Genomic DNA, 19,262 nt, shown 5'->3' on the forward strand with positions numbered 1-19,262 from the left:
GCCGCGGAAACCGGAAGCGGCACAATTTCCGGTCGAGGCAGCCATCTTGCCGTGAGACAGCAGGAGCGGAGCCACGGAATGTTGCCCTCCGTTGCCGCGTACTCGGGCGCGGGCCGAGACCTGGCCATGGAACCTCACAGCGCCGTGGGCCCTTTGCAGCTGCGCTTTTCGCCCTACGCTTTCAACGGAGGGTAAAGCCCGCAGAGCCGCCGCTTTCTCTTTCTTCCTCCATATCCCTGCTTAAGCCTGTCTGCATGGCGCTGCCCCTCCAGTCTCAGGCCTCCCTCTCCGAGGTTGCTCGGCTATGTCTTGTTCTTCAGGGCTTCACCTTATAGGCCGGTCACTGGATCTCGATGTGGACGGCCAGCTTTACGTAGACAGCAGATAGAAATTTGACACCTGACCTCCACTCTGGAAGAGTTTTAAAAATGGACCTAACGTTTCCTCTCTGTCTGAACGTGTTTCTCGAGCCAGCAGGCACGGGGCAAGTTGAGCATCTGAGATTTAAGAGTTAGGTTTGATTGGCCATGTGATTAGATGTAGTTGTATCTAGCTAAAAGGTCTAATCAAATCACCATTTTGAGTTGTTTTAAATAGCAGGTAGGATTACTTGGGCAGACTTAGTTTCATTGATCAGTGTTTATTTTTAAGGGTTGACATAAGTTCAGGGAAAAAATACTCGGAGGACCTTTGATTATGTGTATTCTTGCATGTTGTATTAAAGTTTTCCTTTTTTTTTTAAACTTACCAGCTTTATCTTAATACTTTTCCTTGATAGTGCACTAAAAGAACCAGGGTTGTGGAAAGACACTCAGGACTCCTAACTGCGAAGAGCTGTGTATTTAAGCATCGTTTATAGTTTGCCAGCCAAATTTTGTACTTTGAAAGGTACACACCCAATTAATTACTCTGGTAATTTTTAAAGACCATCTGATGACCAGATTAATTACTCAGGTCCTTATGGGTTTGAGGGCTTCCCTGGTGGCTCAGATGGTAAAGCGTCTGTCTGCAATGCTGGAGACCCGGGTTCGATCCCTGGGTCGGGAAGATCCTGTAGAGCAGGAAATGGCAACCCACTCCAGTACTCTTGCCTGGAAAATCCCATGAACAGAGGAGCCTGGTAGGCTGCAGTCCATGGGGTCACAAAGAGTTGGACACGACTGAGCGACTTTACTTACTAAGCTTTACTTTATAGGTTTGAAATTTTAATGTAGATTTTTGGGGTACTTGCAAAGAGGGTGGAAGTCTATGATTTTAGCCTTGTCTCTGACACTAAAGAGCAGTGTGATCTTTGGTACCTACCTCTCAGCTTCTTGAACCCAGATTTCCTTATCTTCCTTTAGCTACTCATAGTTTGAGAGAAGAATCAAAAGAGAAGCATTTTGTAGATTGAAAGCAGGTATCTTTTTAATCCTCATGATGACTGACTGTTAAATAATATATACCTCAATTTTGCAAATGAACTTGGGCCCTTAGAAGTTAAATTTTGTTAGTCATAGCACTGGTGTGAATTTGAACCCCAGGACTTGAATCCATATCTGTGTTGCTATGAAGTTTATGAATACTTTTATCATTGCACTTTTAAATATTTCCTGTGACAACTAATGAAGTGGTGGGGTCACCAAATGAGTTATTAGACCCATTTCATGAGACAATTGGAGATTCTGCTTGAGACTTAATAAAGTATTCACTATTTATTGCTCACTTTCTAACCTTTGTAATCCAATTACTGCTCTAAAGTTAGTGCTTATGGCTTTCTGATATTAAATTACCTTTTCTTAGTCTGTGTTCTTTTCCTTGCTGGCTCTTGGGCAGCCTTTGCTTCTACAAAATAAGACTTAGTCCTGTGTCTTTTTCTACTCTGACTGAATGTGGTTAAACTCCAAGTGATTAGCCTGTGCATTGGTCACTGAATACTTTAGGATTGTGCCATTTAACTCGGTCAACCTTTAACACAGGAACTGCTAGTATCATCAATTTGATACTTTGTCCAAGGTCACAGAGCTGTTAAGTGGCATGGACAGGTTTTGGGTAACTTCAGAGTCCAGGTGATCATACTTATGCCAGAGGGATCATAGCTAACACTTAACTGGAGGACCAGTTATGTTTCAAGCACTGGTATAAGGCTTAACAATTTAGTCCATTTAATGCTTGTAACACCCAAATAAAGTAGCTACTGTTGTGATCCGTGATATGTGTTTGAGGACATCGAGGCCTTGAGAATTTAAGCAGTTGACTGTCTCATATCCTCTAAGCAGGAGAGCCAGACTTCAAACCCACACTGTCTGCTTTTAGAGCTCATCCTCTAGGCCCCCACTGAACAGAGCCACAGAGGGAAAAGGTTGTTCTTTGTTGGTCCATTTTCCAACAGATGCTTGGGTGTCTCCTGAGTGCAAGACAATTATATAAGGACTTGGATATAAAGAAATTAAAAACATTAAGCCCTGGGACTCCCCATGTGGTCCAGTGGTTAAGACTGCCCTTCCAAAGCATGAGACACGGGTTTGATCCCTGATCGGGAAACTGAGATTCCACATGCTGTGTGGCGTGATCAAAAAATAATAAGAAAAACCACATTAAGCCCCTCTTTCTTGAGCTCAGATATCTTGTGTTGTATCACTATCTACACCTCCCCCAGCAGGCAGGACCATGGCCTTTGGCCGTTTTATAGTATCAGTAATTGTTTAATGATGCATATTAATCAATGATATGTTTAATTTTTTGACGATAGTGATAATTTTGTGCTTAGTCGCTCAGTCGTGTCCAACTCTTTGCGACCCCTTGATCGCATGGACAGGCTCTGTCCATGGGGATTTTCCAGACAAGAATACTGGAGTGGGTTTCCATGCCCTCCTCCAGGGGATCTTCGCAACTCAAATATCGAAGCTAGGTCCCCCACGTTGCAGGCAGATTCTTTACCAGTTGAACCACAAGGGAAGCTGGATGTTTCTGTAATCTTCTGCTAAGTAAACTTTGCTCTGATTTGACTTGTGTTTTTAAGGGAATTCTTAATTTTTTTTTTCCCAGATGACTTGTAGCCAGGGATCCTTTCCCATTACCTTTTCCTCTTCCATCTGAATCCTGCACTTGATTATATCTAGTAGATTTTATCTCAGTATGTGCTATGGAGCATTCTCATATTGGGAAAGGTGTTATTAATGTCCAGAAGAATTCATTAATTTTGTTTTTCCTTCTTTTCTCCTCAGTACTGTATTGGCAATTGCTGGAGAAGATTTTTCAATTGTTGCTTCTGACACTAGATTAAGTGAAGGGTTTTCAATTCACACACGGGACAGCCCCAAATGTTACAAATTGTAAGTAAATATTTCTAAAGACATGTTTTCAGCACCTTGTGATGATTTAATGTGGCGAAAGATTCGGGTTTTAAATGATGTGTTTCATGAATTTTTAGTTTGCCTGTTTGGAGCTTAGCTTGCATTTTTGTTAGAAAATTATTTTCTAGTAATTCAGTATGTAGTCTTCGTGATATTTTCCATATCTAGGTACCAACAGTGTTTTTGGTAACAAATATTTTTTATTCAACATCTTATAAAAAATTTCAAATATACAAAAAGGTAGGATAATTTTGTAGTCAGTGCTCATATACTATCACGTAGATCTTATCAGCATTTTATTGTTACTACTTTATCATGTATTTTAATCCTTCTGTGGGTCCTTCAATACATTGGATTCTTTTTTAATCTGCACCTTTAAAAAACAATAACCTAAAACATTCAATCTACCCATATCTTAAGCAGTTATATATATCCATAGCTCACAGTTTTAGTGGGTGGCTATGTTTCTTCTAAAACGTAAGAAAATCAAGTCATGTGTACTGGGGGTGGGGGGAATCTGCATAAATTACTAAGTGCACCTTACATTAACAGTTAACAGTGGTTTGTATTTAACATTTTTGGACACAGTTGAAAATGGTGGTTACTCTTAGGTTAGTGCACAAGTGCTTCTTAATCCTGTATTCTAGCAGGAGTGGACTGATGAGGTTCAGGTCCTTTGGGTGGGCCTTGTGGTGCTGCAGGGCATGGCCCAGCCCACACCGTAACCTAAAGAACAGTTAGCTTATCTTCATCTTCCCAGTTCCCTTTCTGTCCACTTCCATCTTTTGATACCCTTTTCTCTTGTCTGATTTGTAGCATGGTGGTGATTTCGTTGTTAAGTCGTGTCCAACTCTTGGCGACCCCATGGACTGTAACCTGCCTGGCTCCTCTGTCCATGGGATTCTTCAGGCAGGAATACTGGAGTGGGTTGCCATTTCCTTCTCCAGGGGGTTCTTCTGACCCAGAAATCAAACCCTGGTTTCCTGTGTTGCAGGCAGATGATTTACCGACTGAGCTATCAAGGAAGCCCTTGTGGCATACCCATGCAACAATTTTTGTCTTTTAAGATGTAACTTTTATAAAGTGCAAGTAGTAAATATCATGAATAAAACTTAAACACATAATGTTACAAATACTGTCCTTGTACACTGAGTGTGCTCATCTTTGTAACATTCTGTTTTAGCTTGTGTGCCTCCTGGGTGAGTACTCTCTCTCTTTTTTTTTAAATGAAATACTTCAGGTATATATAGAGAGAACAGTATTACTTCTGTGTTCCTGTCGTGCATCTCAGGCACTGGGTCACACATGAATTGCTAGCATGCTCCTGATCCTGTGCCCTTTGGGGCTCACCTAGAGCCTAGCCCATCTCTTCCCCAACTTGTTTGAAACTTATATTTACTCTTTATTCTTTGCAGAAAAACTCTTCTTCATTTAGGTACCTAGATACTTGGCAAAAGCATCTTGAAGCTCAGATTTTGTCTTACCCTCCTGGTACTATCAGCCATTCTTGGTAGCACAGGCAGTGAAGCCTTATGGTATATTGGGGTCTTTGGCTCAGTGCAGTGAGGTTGGTTATAGAGAGATCAGGAAATGCTAGTGATGACCCTAGAAGTATCAGTGGTCTCCCCAGTTGGACAGGTATGTTTTGTGTGAATTATTCTTTTATTTCTAAAAGAAAGGGCCTCTGCTGGTCATTTCTTGATGAGATGGGTTTAGGTTTCCTTATAAATATCAAGACTTAGGAATTAACTTTTGAGGCGTCAGTTCATTTCAGTTGCTCAGTCGTGTCCAACTCTTTGCGACACATGGACTGCAACACATCAGGTCTCTCTGTCCATCACCAGCTCCCAGAGCTTGCCCAAACTAATGTCCATCGAGTCAGTGATGTCATCCAACCATCTCATCCTTGTCATCCCCTTCTCCTCCTGCCTTCAGTCTTTCCCAGCATCAGGATCTTTTTCACTGAATTAGTTCTTCTTCACATCAGGTGGCCAAAGTAATGGAGCTTCAGCTTCAGCATCAGTCCTTCCAATGAATATTCAGGACCAATTTTCTTTAGGATTGACTGGTTGGATCTCTTTGCAGTCCAAGGGACTCTCAAGAGTCTTCTCCAACACCACAGTTCAGAAGTATCAGTTCTTTGGCACTCAGCTTTCTTTATGGTCCAACTCAGATCTGTACATGACTACTGGAAAAACCTGGGCTGGAAGAAGCACAAGCTAGAATCAAGATTGCTGGGAGAAATAACAATGACCTCAGATATGCAGATGACACCACCCTTATGGCAAAAAGTGAAGAAGAACTGAAAAGCCTCTTGATGAAAGTGAAAGAGGAGAGTGAAAAAGTTGGCTTAAAGCTCAACATTCAGAAAACTAAGATCATGGCATCTGGTCCCATCACTTCTTGGGAAATAAATGTGGAAACAGTGTCAGACTTTATTTTGGGGGGGCTCCAAAATCACTACAGATGGTGACTGCAGCCAAGAAATTAAAAGATGCTCACTCCTTGGGCTAGATAGCATATTAAAAAGGAGAGACATTACTTTGCCAACAGAGGTCCATCTAGTCAAGACTGTGGTTTTTCCAGTGGTCATGTATGGGTGTGAGAGTTGGACTGGGAAGAAAGCTGAGCGCCGAAGAATTGAACTGTGGTGTTGGAGAAGACTCTTGAGAGTCCCTTAGACTGCAAGGAGATTCAACCAGTCCATCCTGAAGATGAGTCCTGGGTGTTCATTGGAAGGACTGATGCTGAAGCCGAAACTCCAATACTTTGGCCACCTCATGCGAAGAGTTGACTCATTGGAAAAGACCCTGATGCTGCGAGGGATTGGGGGCAGGAGGAGAAGTGGACAACAGAGGATGAGATGGCTGGATGGCATCACTGACTCGATGGACATGAGTTTGAGTAAACTCCAGGAGTTGGTGATGGACAGGGAGGCCTGGCGTGCTGCGATTCATGGGGTCGCAAAGAGTTGGACACAACTGAGCAACTGAACTGAACTGGCAAAACCATAGCTTTGACTAGACGGACCTTTGTTGGCAAAGATACACAAAAATTTTATTAAGTACTCTCTGGTGGGCATTTGGGTTGTATTTGTTTTGTTTTGGAGAGTCATTAAAATAATGTGTATACTTACACGTGAACCTAGAGCTTATCTTCACAAACTTGCATGAGTATATCTGTAGCAGTGGAGTTTTTGAGTGAAAGTGATGTGCATTTAAGTTTTTAGTACAGGCTGTCAAACATCCTTTCTAAGAGTTGGATCAGTATACACTCTTTTCCACTTTCTGAGAGTACCCAATTTTCACAACCTCACTAGCATTAAACATTCTTATTCTACTAGGCTGAAATCGTCTCTCATCTAGATTTAATGTCTGAGTGGCATGGAGGCTCTTCCATGTGTTTGTGGTAGCTTGTGTCTCTGTTCTCATGACTTCCATGTAATTCAGGGGCTTCCCTAGTGGCTCAGACAGTAAAGACTCTGGAGGAGACTGGGTTTGATCCCAGGATCAGGAAGATCCCCTGGAGAAGGGAATGGCCACCCACTCTAGTATTCTCGCCTGGAGAATTCTCCTCCTGGACAGAGGAGCCTGGTGGGCGACAGTCTGTGGGTTTGGAAAGAGTTGAACACAGCTGAACACTAAAACTTTCATGTAACTTACCTGTCTTTCCATCATAGGTTTTCTGTTTTTTGTATTGAGGTATAATTGACATTTGGGGGCTTCCCAGGTAGTGCAGTGGTAAAGAAGACAGCTGCCAGTGCAGGAGGTACAAGAGATGCAGGTTTGACCCCTGGGTCGGAAGATCCCCTAAAGTGGGAAGTGGCAGCCTGCTTCAGTGTTCATGCTTGGAAAATTCCATGGACGGGAACCTGGCAGGCTGCAGTTGTGGGGCTGCACAGAGTCGGACACGACTGAGCACACGCACTCCTAGTTGACGTGTAATATGTTAGTACTTCCTGGCGTATAGCATAATGAGCCCATAGTCATGTATATTGCAGAATGATCACAATTAGTCTGTCACCACCCAAGTTATAACATTTTTTTTCTTATGATGAGAACTTCTAGGATCTATTCTCTTAGCAACTTTTAAATATACAATATGATGTTATTGACTATGCACCTTATCCCCAAGAGCCATTATGCTGTTAATGCATTTCATATTTTCAGAAACTATTTGTAGAATAAGGAGATTAAAAGTAGACTTTGGTCTGGTCGTGTATATTACAAATATATTTTCTTAGTTCTTTCTGGCTACACTGAGCAGCTTATGGGTTCCCAGTTCCAGGAATTGAACCTGGGCCGTGACACTCCCAGTTTTTTTGTGTTGTTTTTTTTTAATTCAGATTTTTATAGAAGGTTTCATTTTTTATGCAGTCAAATCTATGAAGCTTTCTGTGTGGACATTGGGTTGTATTATATGTAAATTGGCTGCCCTCAACCTAACCTTATTAAAATTAGATCATATTTCCTTTAGTGCATTCATGCTTGCATTTATTCTTATACATCTTTATCCACCTATAATTCATTTGGTATAAGGGGTGAGATTTCTCAATACAGGAATCCCCCCTCCATGTGCCTACATGTCTTGAGTAATTTTAAATTTAAAATTTATTCACCAAATGGAAATGGGAGTTTGTGAGTTTTAAATTTAAAATTACTCAAGACATGTTTTACTTTACTGTCAAACCAACTGTTCCCTGAAATGTGGTGTTTTGTTTTTTTTTTTTTTTAACAGAACAGACAAAACAGTCATTGGATGTAGCGGTTTTCATGGAGATTGTCTTACCCTGACCAAAATTATTGAAGCAAGACTAAAGGTAGATGCTTTTGTACATGTCTACACTGATGAAAGCTAATAACAACAGTTCTTTAGATTATTTTAAGCATACATCATGGCTGTTGCTAGCTGGAGAAGAACTAGTTTTAGCAGGTGAAACTTTAACCTACCCTACAAATGACACGATCTTGTTAATACAGCCATCATCAAAGTAGCATAATATAAAATGACAGCAAGTTCCTTTCTGTTAAAATACACGTACAGTATGAAGTGAAGGACTATCTCTCCTTTTTGAGGTAGACTGCAAAGGGTTTCTTCTGAAGATACTCTTCTCAGAAATGAAGTAAATCAGTTTCTGCAGAGGAGGCAGGCTTTTAGACCGGAGCTTGGTTTGAAACACCATCAGCCAACACATCACACTCTCTTGACAGCAGTGTACTCTTAGCATGAGCAGAAGAAGGACGAGCCAGCTGTTTGGACTAGAGGCACAGTCATTATCACCTAACCCCTACCAGTCTTTAGTTGACAGCCAGCTGAGGAAGGAGATCTGACACAATTGTGGTGGTTGGGAGTGCAAGAGAACGGGTGGGGTGAGGGAGAAGGAAGAGAATAAGATAGACTGACCTGCAGTGGAGTCTTCAGAGGCGCTGGTGCTGCACCACCTGCATGTCTCTGGGAGCCAGGGATGTTTGAAGAACGAGGGAACTGACTTGACAAAAGCAGAGGCAGATCTAGATGTTGATTCTGGCCTGTGTATACTAGCTGCGTTTGCTTCAGATCGTTTCAGGGAGAGTAGGATAGTAATTTGGGCTGTACTTATACAGATTTTATCAGTAATGGTGCTCTTCTTAGTTTGTAAAGTACAGGGTTAAGGTAGGATTCTCAGTCACCTTATGTGAGTACTCAGAAGTGTAGCTCTGTTTCTTAGTTATATAGCTTGGTAGCATTTTTAAATTTCTATTCATGATATTTACAGTATCAGTATTATATCTTTTTAGTTTTCATATTTAATTTTCTAGGCTGTATATTATAATAATTTAGTAGTTGGTAAGTTCAGCTGGTACATGAAAAGGTTAGCAGCGTTGGTGTTCTGTTTTGCCTGCTTGTGAATAACCCTTAAGATCACGAGTAAGGTTACTGGAGTTATGTAGTGAATTTAATTGACACTTAAATTTTTTAATGTGTAGAAATGACTTCATTGAGTATTTACCAATTGTTAACATTTATTTAAAATCTATTGATACTGAAAGCTGTAGTGACCTAGGTATTGACATCAGTATGATTCCTAATGTATATTTTGTAAATGGCATTTAGAGGACAAAAATAAAGCTGACATGGAAGGTAGTATTTTGTTAATAAAATTTCAAAAAGGTTAACAGTGAGTTCAACTCAATGCACAGTACTTGAAAATTTTCTTTCACATGTTGTGTAAATGGTGAGGTGAATAAATACTGGTGCTTGGTTTTGGAATGAAATGAAGAATTTTCTTTATAATCTTGGAAAAATACATTTTTATTCATCAACTTATATAAGTAGCCCATTTCTCCTCTTTCTTCAGTATTTTAATTGTCATTGTTAGACTTATAGCAGTTCTTAGGTTTCTCTTTAGAGATGTTTGTTGTGGCTGACAAATCGGTGAACTTAAATTAATTTTATTGGATAATTTGAGATTGCCAAGGATGTAGTAAATCTAGGATCAGAAATCACTGTGTCAGGTGCTATTTTGGATACTTCTGTTCTGGTAGATGCTCTAAGGATTAAGACCCTGCTCTCTGCTGAATTCATACAGAGTAGAGCTGCCCCCGTCTCTCGCAGATACCTACTCTGAAAAGAGAGAGGCTTGTCTGAGTCTGATCAGGAGTCAGCCATTTGGTTTCTGGGGCAACTGTTTAAGTCTGCCCTTGTGCAAAAACAGATACAATATGTTGTGAATGAACAAGGCTGTGTTCAGTGAAACTTCACCTAAACAAGTGGTGGGCTGGATTTGGCCCATGGGCTGGATTTTCCTGACCACTGTCAGTTTGCACAGTGGAGAGCTGAGTTTGGAATATCCTCTCCAGGTTGCCTCATGTGATCTTGTGTGTATTTACTCTTGAGTTAGAGGGCCTGAGATAAGGATGGCATGGAAAGGAGCCTCCAAACTGAAGAGCTGAGGGCAAGTTGGTGTTCTCTCCCTGAGAAATGTCTGTAGCCCTCACAACAATAGGACATAAAATGTTTTTGTATTATTGTGTTGTTTAATTATGAAAGGAACAGGCATCCTTTCTCATTTCACCAGGAAAGGCTTTCATTCTTTTCAATTTGCTGTTCATTGTTCTAGTCTTTAGTATATTCTGCTTGTACATGCCTGTTGGTTTTGTTAATAATTGCAGATGTACAAACATTCCAATAATAAGGCCATGACTACCGGGGCGATTGCTGCGATGCTGTCTACAATCCTGTACTCCAGGCGCTTCTTTCCCTACTATGTGTACAACATCATCGGGGGGCTTGATGAAGAAGGTAGGATGTTTCCTTTCTGGGTGATGGAGTGGGTAGCATTTCTTACATGTGTGTTTCCATCCAGAGCTGATAAAAACTGGATACCATCTTACCCAGCAACTTTATTTTCTCATAATTAAGGCAGTGAAGAAAGTGAAGCTAAAACGGAAGTAAAGGATTATCCAGTGAGACACAGCAGGTCATGTGTTAAGTGAATGTTGGGCATTCAGTTCTTTTACAGATATTTCCTCAAGATCTTGCATGAGTTCAGTAGTAGATATTTAGCATTTTAATCTTCCAAAAAGAAACTTGACTTGGAGAAGCTTGACCTAAATATGATTCTAAGTAATGACACTTCAGTAACAAGCATATTTGATTTCAAAAAGTTGTTTTGAAAGTAATGTGAAAAGAAATGTTTTTCCACCAGTGTTCTTGGATCATTTTTGACACACCTCTTTAATTTTCTGTCAGAGTTGGACCAGGAAGGCCAGGGAAAATCAGTGTTGTTACTTGACATTTTCATGTTTGTATTGATCTAAAGCTGTGTTACCCAGAAAAGGCAACAGTGTTTTTCTCCAGATCTGATGTGAGTGAACTTTTAGTTGCTTCTAAAAATCAAATACCATCTCCCAGGACAGATCTGTGCTGCTGTTTAGAGTAGTCCATTCTAAAAAGAGGGCTTTCCTGGTGGCTCAGATGGTAAAGAATCCACCCTACTATGTGGGAGACCTAGATTCTCTCCCTGGGTTGGGAAGATCCCCGGGAGGAGAGGGCATGGCAACCCACTGCAGTATTCTTGCCTGGAGAATCCCCGTGGACAGAGGAGCCTGGTGGGCCACAGTCCAGGGGGTAGCGAAGAGTGGGAGACGACTGAGAGACTAAGCCCGAGCACGGAGACTGTGAAAAGAAGGCACAGGAATGTCTGAGGAGAGCATGGTTGAAATGTCTGTGCCTTTCTTTCTTTTTATAAAAACATTTTCATTTCTTTTTGGCTGTGCTGGGTCCTTATTGCTGTGCAGGCTTTTCAGTAGTTGCAGCGAGTGGAGGCTGCTCTGTGCTGTGGTGCACAGGCTTCTCATTGCAGTGGGTTCTCTTATTGCGGAGCACCAGCTACAGGGTGTGCGGGCTTCGGGCGCTGTGGCTCCCAGGCTCTGAGGCACAGGCTAAGTAGCTTTGGCACATGAGCTTAGTTACTCTGAGACATGGAATTTTCCCGGATCAGGGATCAAACCCATGTACTCCTGCATTGGCAGGCGAATTCTTTACCACTGAGCCATCAGGAAAACCCAAGTCTGTCTTTCCGAGAGGGAAGTTTCTGGGTCAGAAGGAGTCAGGTTCTTTTCATCTTCTCTCTCTAGTTTTTGCTCCTGTCTATTCCCATTCACAGGTGTTTTACTTTGTTCTCCCTTTCTTTCTTAACCCCACCCCTCATGTGATGTATGGGAGCATTCTGATCACTTTAGGTTGGCATAGTTTTTTCAGGCTTTCATACGTAAAAACAGAAAATATAGAGCATAGAAATGGAGAATAGAAATTAGTTACCCCATAACCTGAGTAATTCTAGCCACAGGTTAGCTTGCCTAACACCCAGCATGCTTCTGTCTTTTTTTTTTTTGACTGATTTGTAGTCAAAGGGTAATTGCTTTACAGTGTTGTGTTGGTTTCTACCAAACACATTCACACATTACCGTCTCACTGGAGCATCCCTCCAGCCCTCTAGGCTGCTGCTGCGCCCGGCTTTGCATTCCGAGTCACACGGCAGCGGCCCGTTCGCCGTCTGCCTCCCATGTGGTGGTGTGTGCTTCTCTTCCTCTCCCTGAACACGCGCGGCCTCCCCTGGTGCCTTTTGAAACTTCACTTATGTCTGATTTGAGTGTCAGGCTAATAAATTCAGACTTGACCAACATGAATAATAGCTGCTATTGAATTTCAGCAGGCCAGACAGTGTCTTTGAGTTGTTCTGAGTGTCACTGATTTGAGAAACCACATGTGTACTGACTGGCAGAGCTCAGGTTTGGATCTGTTTGACTTCAGAGCCCTAGGCTTTGATTTCCACTTGCTAACACTCTAGCTTGCTTTGGTGGTATTCTCAGGCTTTCCTAATGTTTTTCTTTCTCCTAATCTTTTCTGGTTTAATTTGATTTTTGTTCCTAAGAGGAATTTCTGTGTGTAGTGAAATAGTCCTTTGCCTTCTTTTCCTGTTTCCCAGGACAGTCTTCAGCACTTTAACTCCCATCCTTTCCTCTTTCTTGGTTTATTTCTTTGTTTAGTGGAGTGTGTTGCTAGAGAAATTTCTGAAGAAAGGTATCGGGAGACCTTTTTGAGTCTTTGCTTTTAGAGTCTTTTCTCTATCCTACTGTTTTTTGCTTTTTAAAAAAACTTTCCCCCATATGTTGTCTGGCTGTTTGGGGTTTTATCAGATTGCTTTTTTGGTCTTGTTTATTTTGGCTGCGCTCTTCTATATTGGAGGCTTCCTTCAAATTTCTTTTGATTTTGGCTGTCCGTTCATACTGAAGAGTAATAATCAAAATTTGGTCAAGGCATGTGGTGGAGTGGCTCATCAGCTCTCCATTTAACGCTTCTGTTCTTGAACCTGCCTTCTACCCTGTCTGTGCCTAAGCCTTGTGCTTCCAAGTCCAGAGCCTCCATTGAGGCTTGAGATTGCTTCCTGTCTTTTGTGTTGGCGGTAGGCTGTGTTCCTGATGGGGACCCTCAGGACACTGGGTCAGCAGCTGACCGAGCACAGTCCGCAGCTGCTGCTTAGACCACTGTGCCTTCACCTCTCCAGTTGTAGTCATGACCTCTTTTAAAAGAATCTTCCCCCAGGTTAACGAGGACTTTGGTTTTTCTGGAACAAAAACAGTAATGCTTATAGAAGTAGTCAAATAGTATTGGAAGATACAAAGATAAAAGTGGGAATCCCCCAAAGCCTGTCCCTAGAGGTAATTACTATTAAACTTCTTGGTATGCATGTATGCTTGTGCACTGTGTAAGTAGGCCATAGTTCACATGTTTCTCCTTGACTGTGCTGTGGATGTTTTATCACGGGGTAGATTTGTGCTGATGGATAAAGACGTGGGTGATAATTTTATAGCCAACACCACTAGTCCTCTGAGAGTCATCTACATTGTTTCCAGTTTCCTTAATACAAACAATATTATGCCTCCCTGTATATAAAATTCTGTGTATTTCTCCTGTTATGCTTATCTCCCTGGAAAAAATTCCTGGAAGTTGAGTTTCTAGATCAGAGAATATCTGTGTTTTCCGTTCTGCTGATACCACATGCTTGCCCATCAGAAAGGGTCCTGCACTCACCAGCAGGGGTGTGAGTACCATTTTTGTCTTTTGTTTTGGGGTTTTCTTGTTTTGCTTTGGCGTCCTAACCAGTATCAGAATTTTAACACATTTTGACAGTCTTTGCCTAGTAAACACATTGTTATAATTCATATGTATTCTTTGTTTTTATTGAGTTTGGGTGATTTCATGTTTATTGCCCTTTTCATTTCTTGTTTGGAGACTGACCCATGTCTTGGTCATCACTTGTACCTTTACATGCAGGTTAGTCTTTCTCTTGCTGATTTATAACAACTGTTTTCAGCATATGTTACAAATGTCTCTTGCTTTTTCTAAGGGGTCTTGGACATATACTCTTCGTTTTCCTCAAAGCTGTTGTGTGTGGTTTTCTGAGGTTGGCTTCCCTCGGGTAAATCTTTCTGCATATATATAGTTTTATTTAGTCATGTATGGAATTTTGGCCCTGCCGGGTCCTTGTTGCCGTATGGGCTCTTCTCTGGTTGTGGCGAGTGGAGGCTGCTCTTTGTTGCAGTGCTTGGCCTTCTCATTGCAGTGGCTTCTCTTGCGTGGAGCACGGGCCCCGGGGCGCGTGGTCTCCTGGGCTCTTTAGCACAGCTTTTGTAGTTGTGGCCCTCAGGCCTGGTTGCTCCACGGCACGTGGGATCCTCCCGGCCCAGAGGTCAAACCTGTGTCTCCTTCATTGGCAGGTGGATTCTTTACACTGAGCCGCCTAGGAAGCCCCCTACCCTTGGGTAAATTTTTGGGACCTTGTTTTACTTGTGGCCTATTGGCCTCGTGAAAGATAACACGAGGTTTGGTTTTATCCTTTGTCTTTTTATCCTTTATCCTTTGACTTTATCCTTCATAGCACTTAGCTTATGTGTTGAAGTTGGTGAGCTTGCTTGCTGCAATCTGGGTTCTTGTTCCAGGCTTACTTCCAGCAGAACACTTCTTCAGGTTTTCTCAGATGTTGCCTTCTTCGTGGGGTTATTAGGCTTAGGGTTATGTTTATGTAATTCTGCAGAATTCTGCATGAATCTGTTAGTTTTTAAGTCATACTTTATAAATGACTCCTGGGTTCTCACACTCAGAACACAGTGGTTTTTAAAAGTTCTCTTTAAAAGTTATAGTGACGTGTTCTTTTTAATACACTCAGTACCAAAGCTTATAAAGTGATTCCCTTTCCTCGTCTCTAATCCCACGAAGATGAATGAGTACAGTTCACGTATTCATCTTTCTGTGTGTTTCTGTGTGCCTGTGTAAGTGTGTGTGCTGCTTACTTAATGCCTTTAATGAAAATGAAACTGCCGTGCACACTGCAGCTCTTCCTTTGGCTCGTCCTGTGGGGGTGTCCCGCAGCTGCTTCCTAGGCTGTGTGTTGCTATGTGAACATAACATTTTCTGCTCATGGATAGGTTGCTTGTAAATTTTTGATCTTTCAGAGATAAATAAATGATCCTGTACATACTGCTTTGTGTGTTTATATAACTGTTATTTGTAGGTAAATTTTAATTCTGTAAGTGAAATTATTGCTGGATCATAGGGTACATACTTTTATAGTTTGATGGATTCAGACTCCAGTGGCATAACAGTTTATACTTACTTCAGGAGAGCCTGAGGACCCATTTACCTACCCCCTGACAGGTCTCTGTAACTGTCATGATAAGAATCAGTGTACTCAGATTCTGTTTTTCTTACCCCCAAAAAAGTACTAGTGTTTATGCTGCTAGTATAAAACAAGTGATTACATTTTAGGCAAATCTAGCCTCTTGCATGTGATATTTGTGTTCTTCTGGAATTTCTTCTTTATTGATTTTTTTTATGGTACTGATGCTAAAGATGTGCTCACCGTTAGTCTAAAAACACGTAATAAGTTTTTTGTGCTTCTGCTTATATTTAACACTAGGAGAATCTTAAATGCATGTCTGCACTGCAGCTGCACCAGTTAGTTTTCCAGGAATGTTGTGAGGAACTTGGTTCAGAACTTAGAGTAGCACTGTGACCGCTAACACCCCATGTGCACAGGGAACCCCATCACAGTAGTCGGTGACAGCAGCTTTGAGAGTATGAAGCTCCTTGTGGCAAATGCCATCGTGGACAGGAGTGGCAGGAGGGCCTCCAGTTGCGTTCTGAAGGGAGGGGAGGAGCAGACCGCACTTCTTAAATTTTAGCCAAGTTGATAGTCCATATTGCGTCACACTTTGATTAGGTTTATTTTACCATAATTTGGGAATGTTGTCAGGATGCACTCTTACAGAGACTTTTCCTTTAAGGGAAGGGAGCCGTGTACAGCTTTGACCCGGTAGGGTCCTACCAGAGGGACTCGTTCAAGGCCGGAGGCTCAGCCAGTGCCATGCTGCAGCCGCTGCTTGACAACCAGGTAAGGAGACTGCATCCAGGGGGCGGCGGGGGAACCCGAAGTGCCTTCCTTTGCCTTTTCTTCATTAGCTAGGGGAGCCAAGAAATCACGGCTTTTTTGTAATTCACTGCTGAGCTTGCTTGGTTAATTGGCCTCACCCACCTTCTTGTCTCTGTTCTGCTAGTTCTCCTGTGGCCACTCACTTACGTGGCTCCAGCTTCTTCTTGTTCTCGTTACTTCGGGGTGCTTCTGTCTACAGTGGTTGGTCCATGTTTTCACTTCTCCTTTTGCCATTTTTATTTAGAGATCATGAAAATGCATTTCTCCCCGTCTCTCCATTTCGGTCACCTCATTTTGTATTCAAACTTCCATGTATATTTTTAATTTTTCCCTTTTCTGTTACTGCTGGCTGCATTCATGCCTGCATGGCATCTTGCCTGGATCATTGTGTTAATTTTCTAACATCCTTTTTGCCTCCTAGCTTACTTCCCTGTTTCATCCTCCTTGCTTGTTTGAAATATGTGCAGTTCCTTCTGCTCATTGCTTATCTACCACATTTCCTGTCTCTGTATTCCACTCAGATCCTTGAAATGATGTGCCTCCCCGTCTCCATGCCTCCATCTGGAATGTGATTCCATCCGTTTAACTCCAGTTTATCTGTTAGGATTCCTCTACTCAAATACATTTCCTGGGGGGGCTTTCCTGGCTCTATTTTCTTCTTAGTTTCAGCACATTCTATAACCATACTTGGCTTTCATGTGTCTACCCCTCTGCTGTGTGCTTCTCAGAAGTGGGGACTTTGTCTTAGTGGATGCTTGTCAGGTGTCAGGTATGGGTAAATTCAGCCAGGTCTAGAAACATTTCCCTTGGGGGACATTTTAAGTTTGTGTGATATATTCATTTTGACTCTTGAGACCTATGGAAAGCTTTGTGGGAGACTGGACCTCCTTTACATGATCACATGATGCCTCATCCAAGTTTCCTGTCCCACTAGGTTGGTTTTAAGAACATGCAGAATGTGGAGCATATCCCGCTGTCGTTGGACAGAGCCATGCGGCTTGTGAAAGATGTCTTCATTTCTGCTGCTGAGAGAGATGTGTACACTGGGGATGCACTCAAGATCTGCATTGTGACCAAGGAGGGCATCAGGGAGGAGACTATTCCTCTGCGGAAAGACTGACTTCTGGGCCCTTGTCACTGATCAGCTCAAAACTGGCCAAGTTTGTACCTTGAAACTGTTGGACTAACTTGTTTTATTAAAAAATAAAGCCCCAAGCACTTATTTTGTTATAACTTGCCTTCTTCCAGGACAGAGCTAGGAAACAATTTCTTTTTCCTTTCATTTTCTTCATTCTTGTATTTTTCTGTCATCCAGAGCTAAGCAGACTCTTTTGGTCAGTTTATCATTTTATGATAGTCAGCCCATCTTACAAAGAACATGTTTAGAATTTATTTAGTCCACCTAGCTTGCCTTGATGGACAGGTTACCTTTAACACTCTCAGTTTCATTGAGAATGAAATTAATGTAAGTAGAGTATGCTAAGATTTATCATCCCTGGAATGACTATTTTGGAGGAAAATCTTCAAGTCAGCCAAAACAGAATAAAATTGTGAAAGCAAATAGCCCTTTATATGGACTTTTGCCAGCAATCTGCAATAATTGTTATAAACAATTAAGAAATGTTAAAATTGAGACCTAAACTTAGATAGAGCTGAAGTTTTTGCTTTAAAACTATTAAGTACATTCTAACTCTATTACATATAATGTTGGAGTAATTTTTTTGATGTTGAACAAATTATTACGGTAGGGGGTGTGATTTGCTTTGTGGGCTAAGAAAAATGGAATTTTACTGTTGACTTTCCCTTAATTTAAATGATCACAAACCCCTAGTGGATGCATATTTGAAATTTTGTTCAAGAAATACTTGTTGAATACTCTGTCCTAGGCAGCAGAGTGCATTGGTGACATCTCATTCATTTCTCTTACAACATCACAAGTGAAAACCAGACTCTTCCATTCAAAATGTATTTGTCATCTTTATTATATAGTTATCCAGAGAAGCAGAAGAAATAGGATATAGATTTATTATTAGTAACTGGCTTGTGTGGTTCTGGAGACTGAGAAGTTCCCATTACCCGTTGTCTGCAGCCTCAAGACCCAGGGGATGTGGGTATGAATTCCAGTCCAAGTGTAAAGGCCTGAGACCAGGAGAATTGATGGGTGTGAGACCCTGTCCCCAAGGACAAGAGAAGACTGGTCCCAGCTCAACATGAAGAGAAAACGAGTGGATGATGCCCACCCAAATTGGGGAGGGCAACCATAATATTCATCCAATTCAAATGCTAATCTCATCCAGAAACCCTCACAGACACCCAGAAAGAATACTTAGCAAGGTATTTGGAAACCCTGTGATCCAACCAAGTTGACATAAAATAAGCCATTAAAGTTGTCAGCTATAGGTGTATTTTATTTGTTTCAAAGGATTTTCTGTTAATTTGAGATTTAATTTTTCACTACTTAAAATTATATAAATTTGTGCCTAAACTTTTCTATTCGGTCTTCCCCTCCCAAGGTTTCTAGGACCATTTTCCCCCAACCACCAGGGACAAAGTATTTTAGCCTAATATTCCTCTAGACTAAATGTGGTTTCCCTGAAGGCCTTGTCCAGAATGTGCTAGATGTGAAACCTCCTAGAGCTACCTCTGACTCCAGTTGTTTGAGTGGCTTTTATGTTTTATTCAGTTGCACATGCTCACCTGAAAAGGGCAGCCTTTTAGCCTTTGATAGGTTGGAGGAGTAATTTGCTTTTACAGTTAGCCAGACTCGTTAAGATTCCAGTGCCAGGTGACTCTAGTAAAGAATCCACCTGCCAGTGCAGGAGACAAATGATGTGGGTTCAATCCCTGGGTCAGGAAGATTCCCTATAGGAGGAAATGGCAACCCATTCCAGTATTCTTGCCTGGAGAATCCCATGGACAGAGGAGCCTGGTGGGCTACAGTCTGTGGGGTTGCG

The 19,262-nt window shown here is 41.7% G+C and overlaps 1 protein-coding gene across 1 annotated transcript; it reads left to right on the plus strand.

Moving 5' to 3' along the window:
- Positions 1–29: 29 nt before the first annotated feature.
- On the plus strand, positions 30–17,530 carry PSMB1 (proteasome 20S subunit beta 1). The gene is made up of 6 exons (XM_020889877.2): positions 30–191; positions 3,207–3,314; positions 8,073–8,154; positions 10,487–10,616; positions 16,163–16,269; positions 17,243–17,530. The coding sequence occupies exons 1-6, from the start codon at positions 79–81 to the stop codon at positions 17,426–17,428; spliced, it is 726 nt and encodes a 241-aa protein (XP_020745536.2). The 5' UTR covers positions 30–78; the 3' UTR covers positions 17,429–17,530.
- The last annotated feature ends 1,732 nt before the right edge of the window (positions 17,531–19,262 follow it).

The sequence above is a fragment of the Odocoileus virginianus genome, chromosome 34 (genome assembly GCF_023699985.2).
Source record: "Odocoileus virginianus isolate 20LAN1187 ecotype Illinois chromosome 34, Ovbor_1.2, whole genome shotgun sequence".
NCBI lineage: Eukaryota > Metazoa > Chordata > Mammalia > Artiodactyla > Cervidae > Odocoileus > Odocoileus virginianus.

Bases quoted from the DNA above. Each gene is read 5' to 3' on its own strand.
- PSMB1 (XM_020889877.2), top strand. From the start codon at position 79: ATGTTGCCCTCCGTTGCCGCGTACTCGGGCGCGGGCCGAGACCTGGCC. The intron at 192-3,206 runs GTAAAGCCCGCA...TTTTCTCCTCAG, and splicing joins CCCTACGCTTTCAACGGAGG to TACTGTATTGGCAATTGCTG. The intron at 3,315-8,072 runs GTAAGTAAATAT...TTTTTTTAACAG, and splicing joins AGCCCCAAATGTTACAAATT to AACAGACAAAACAGTCATTG.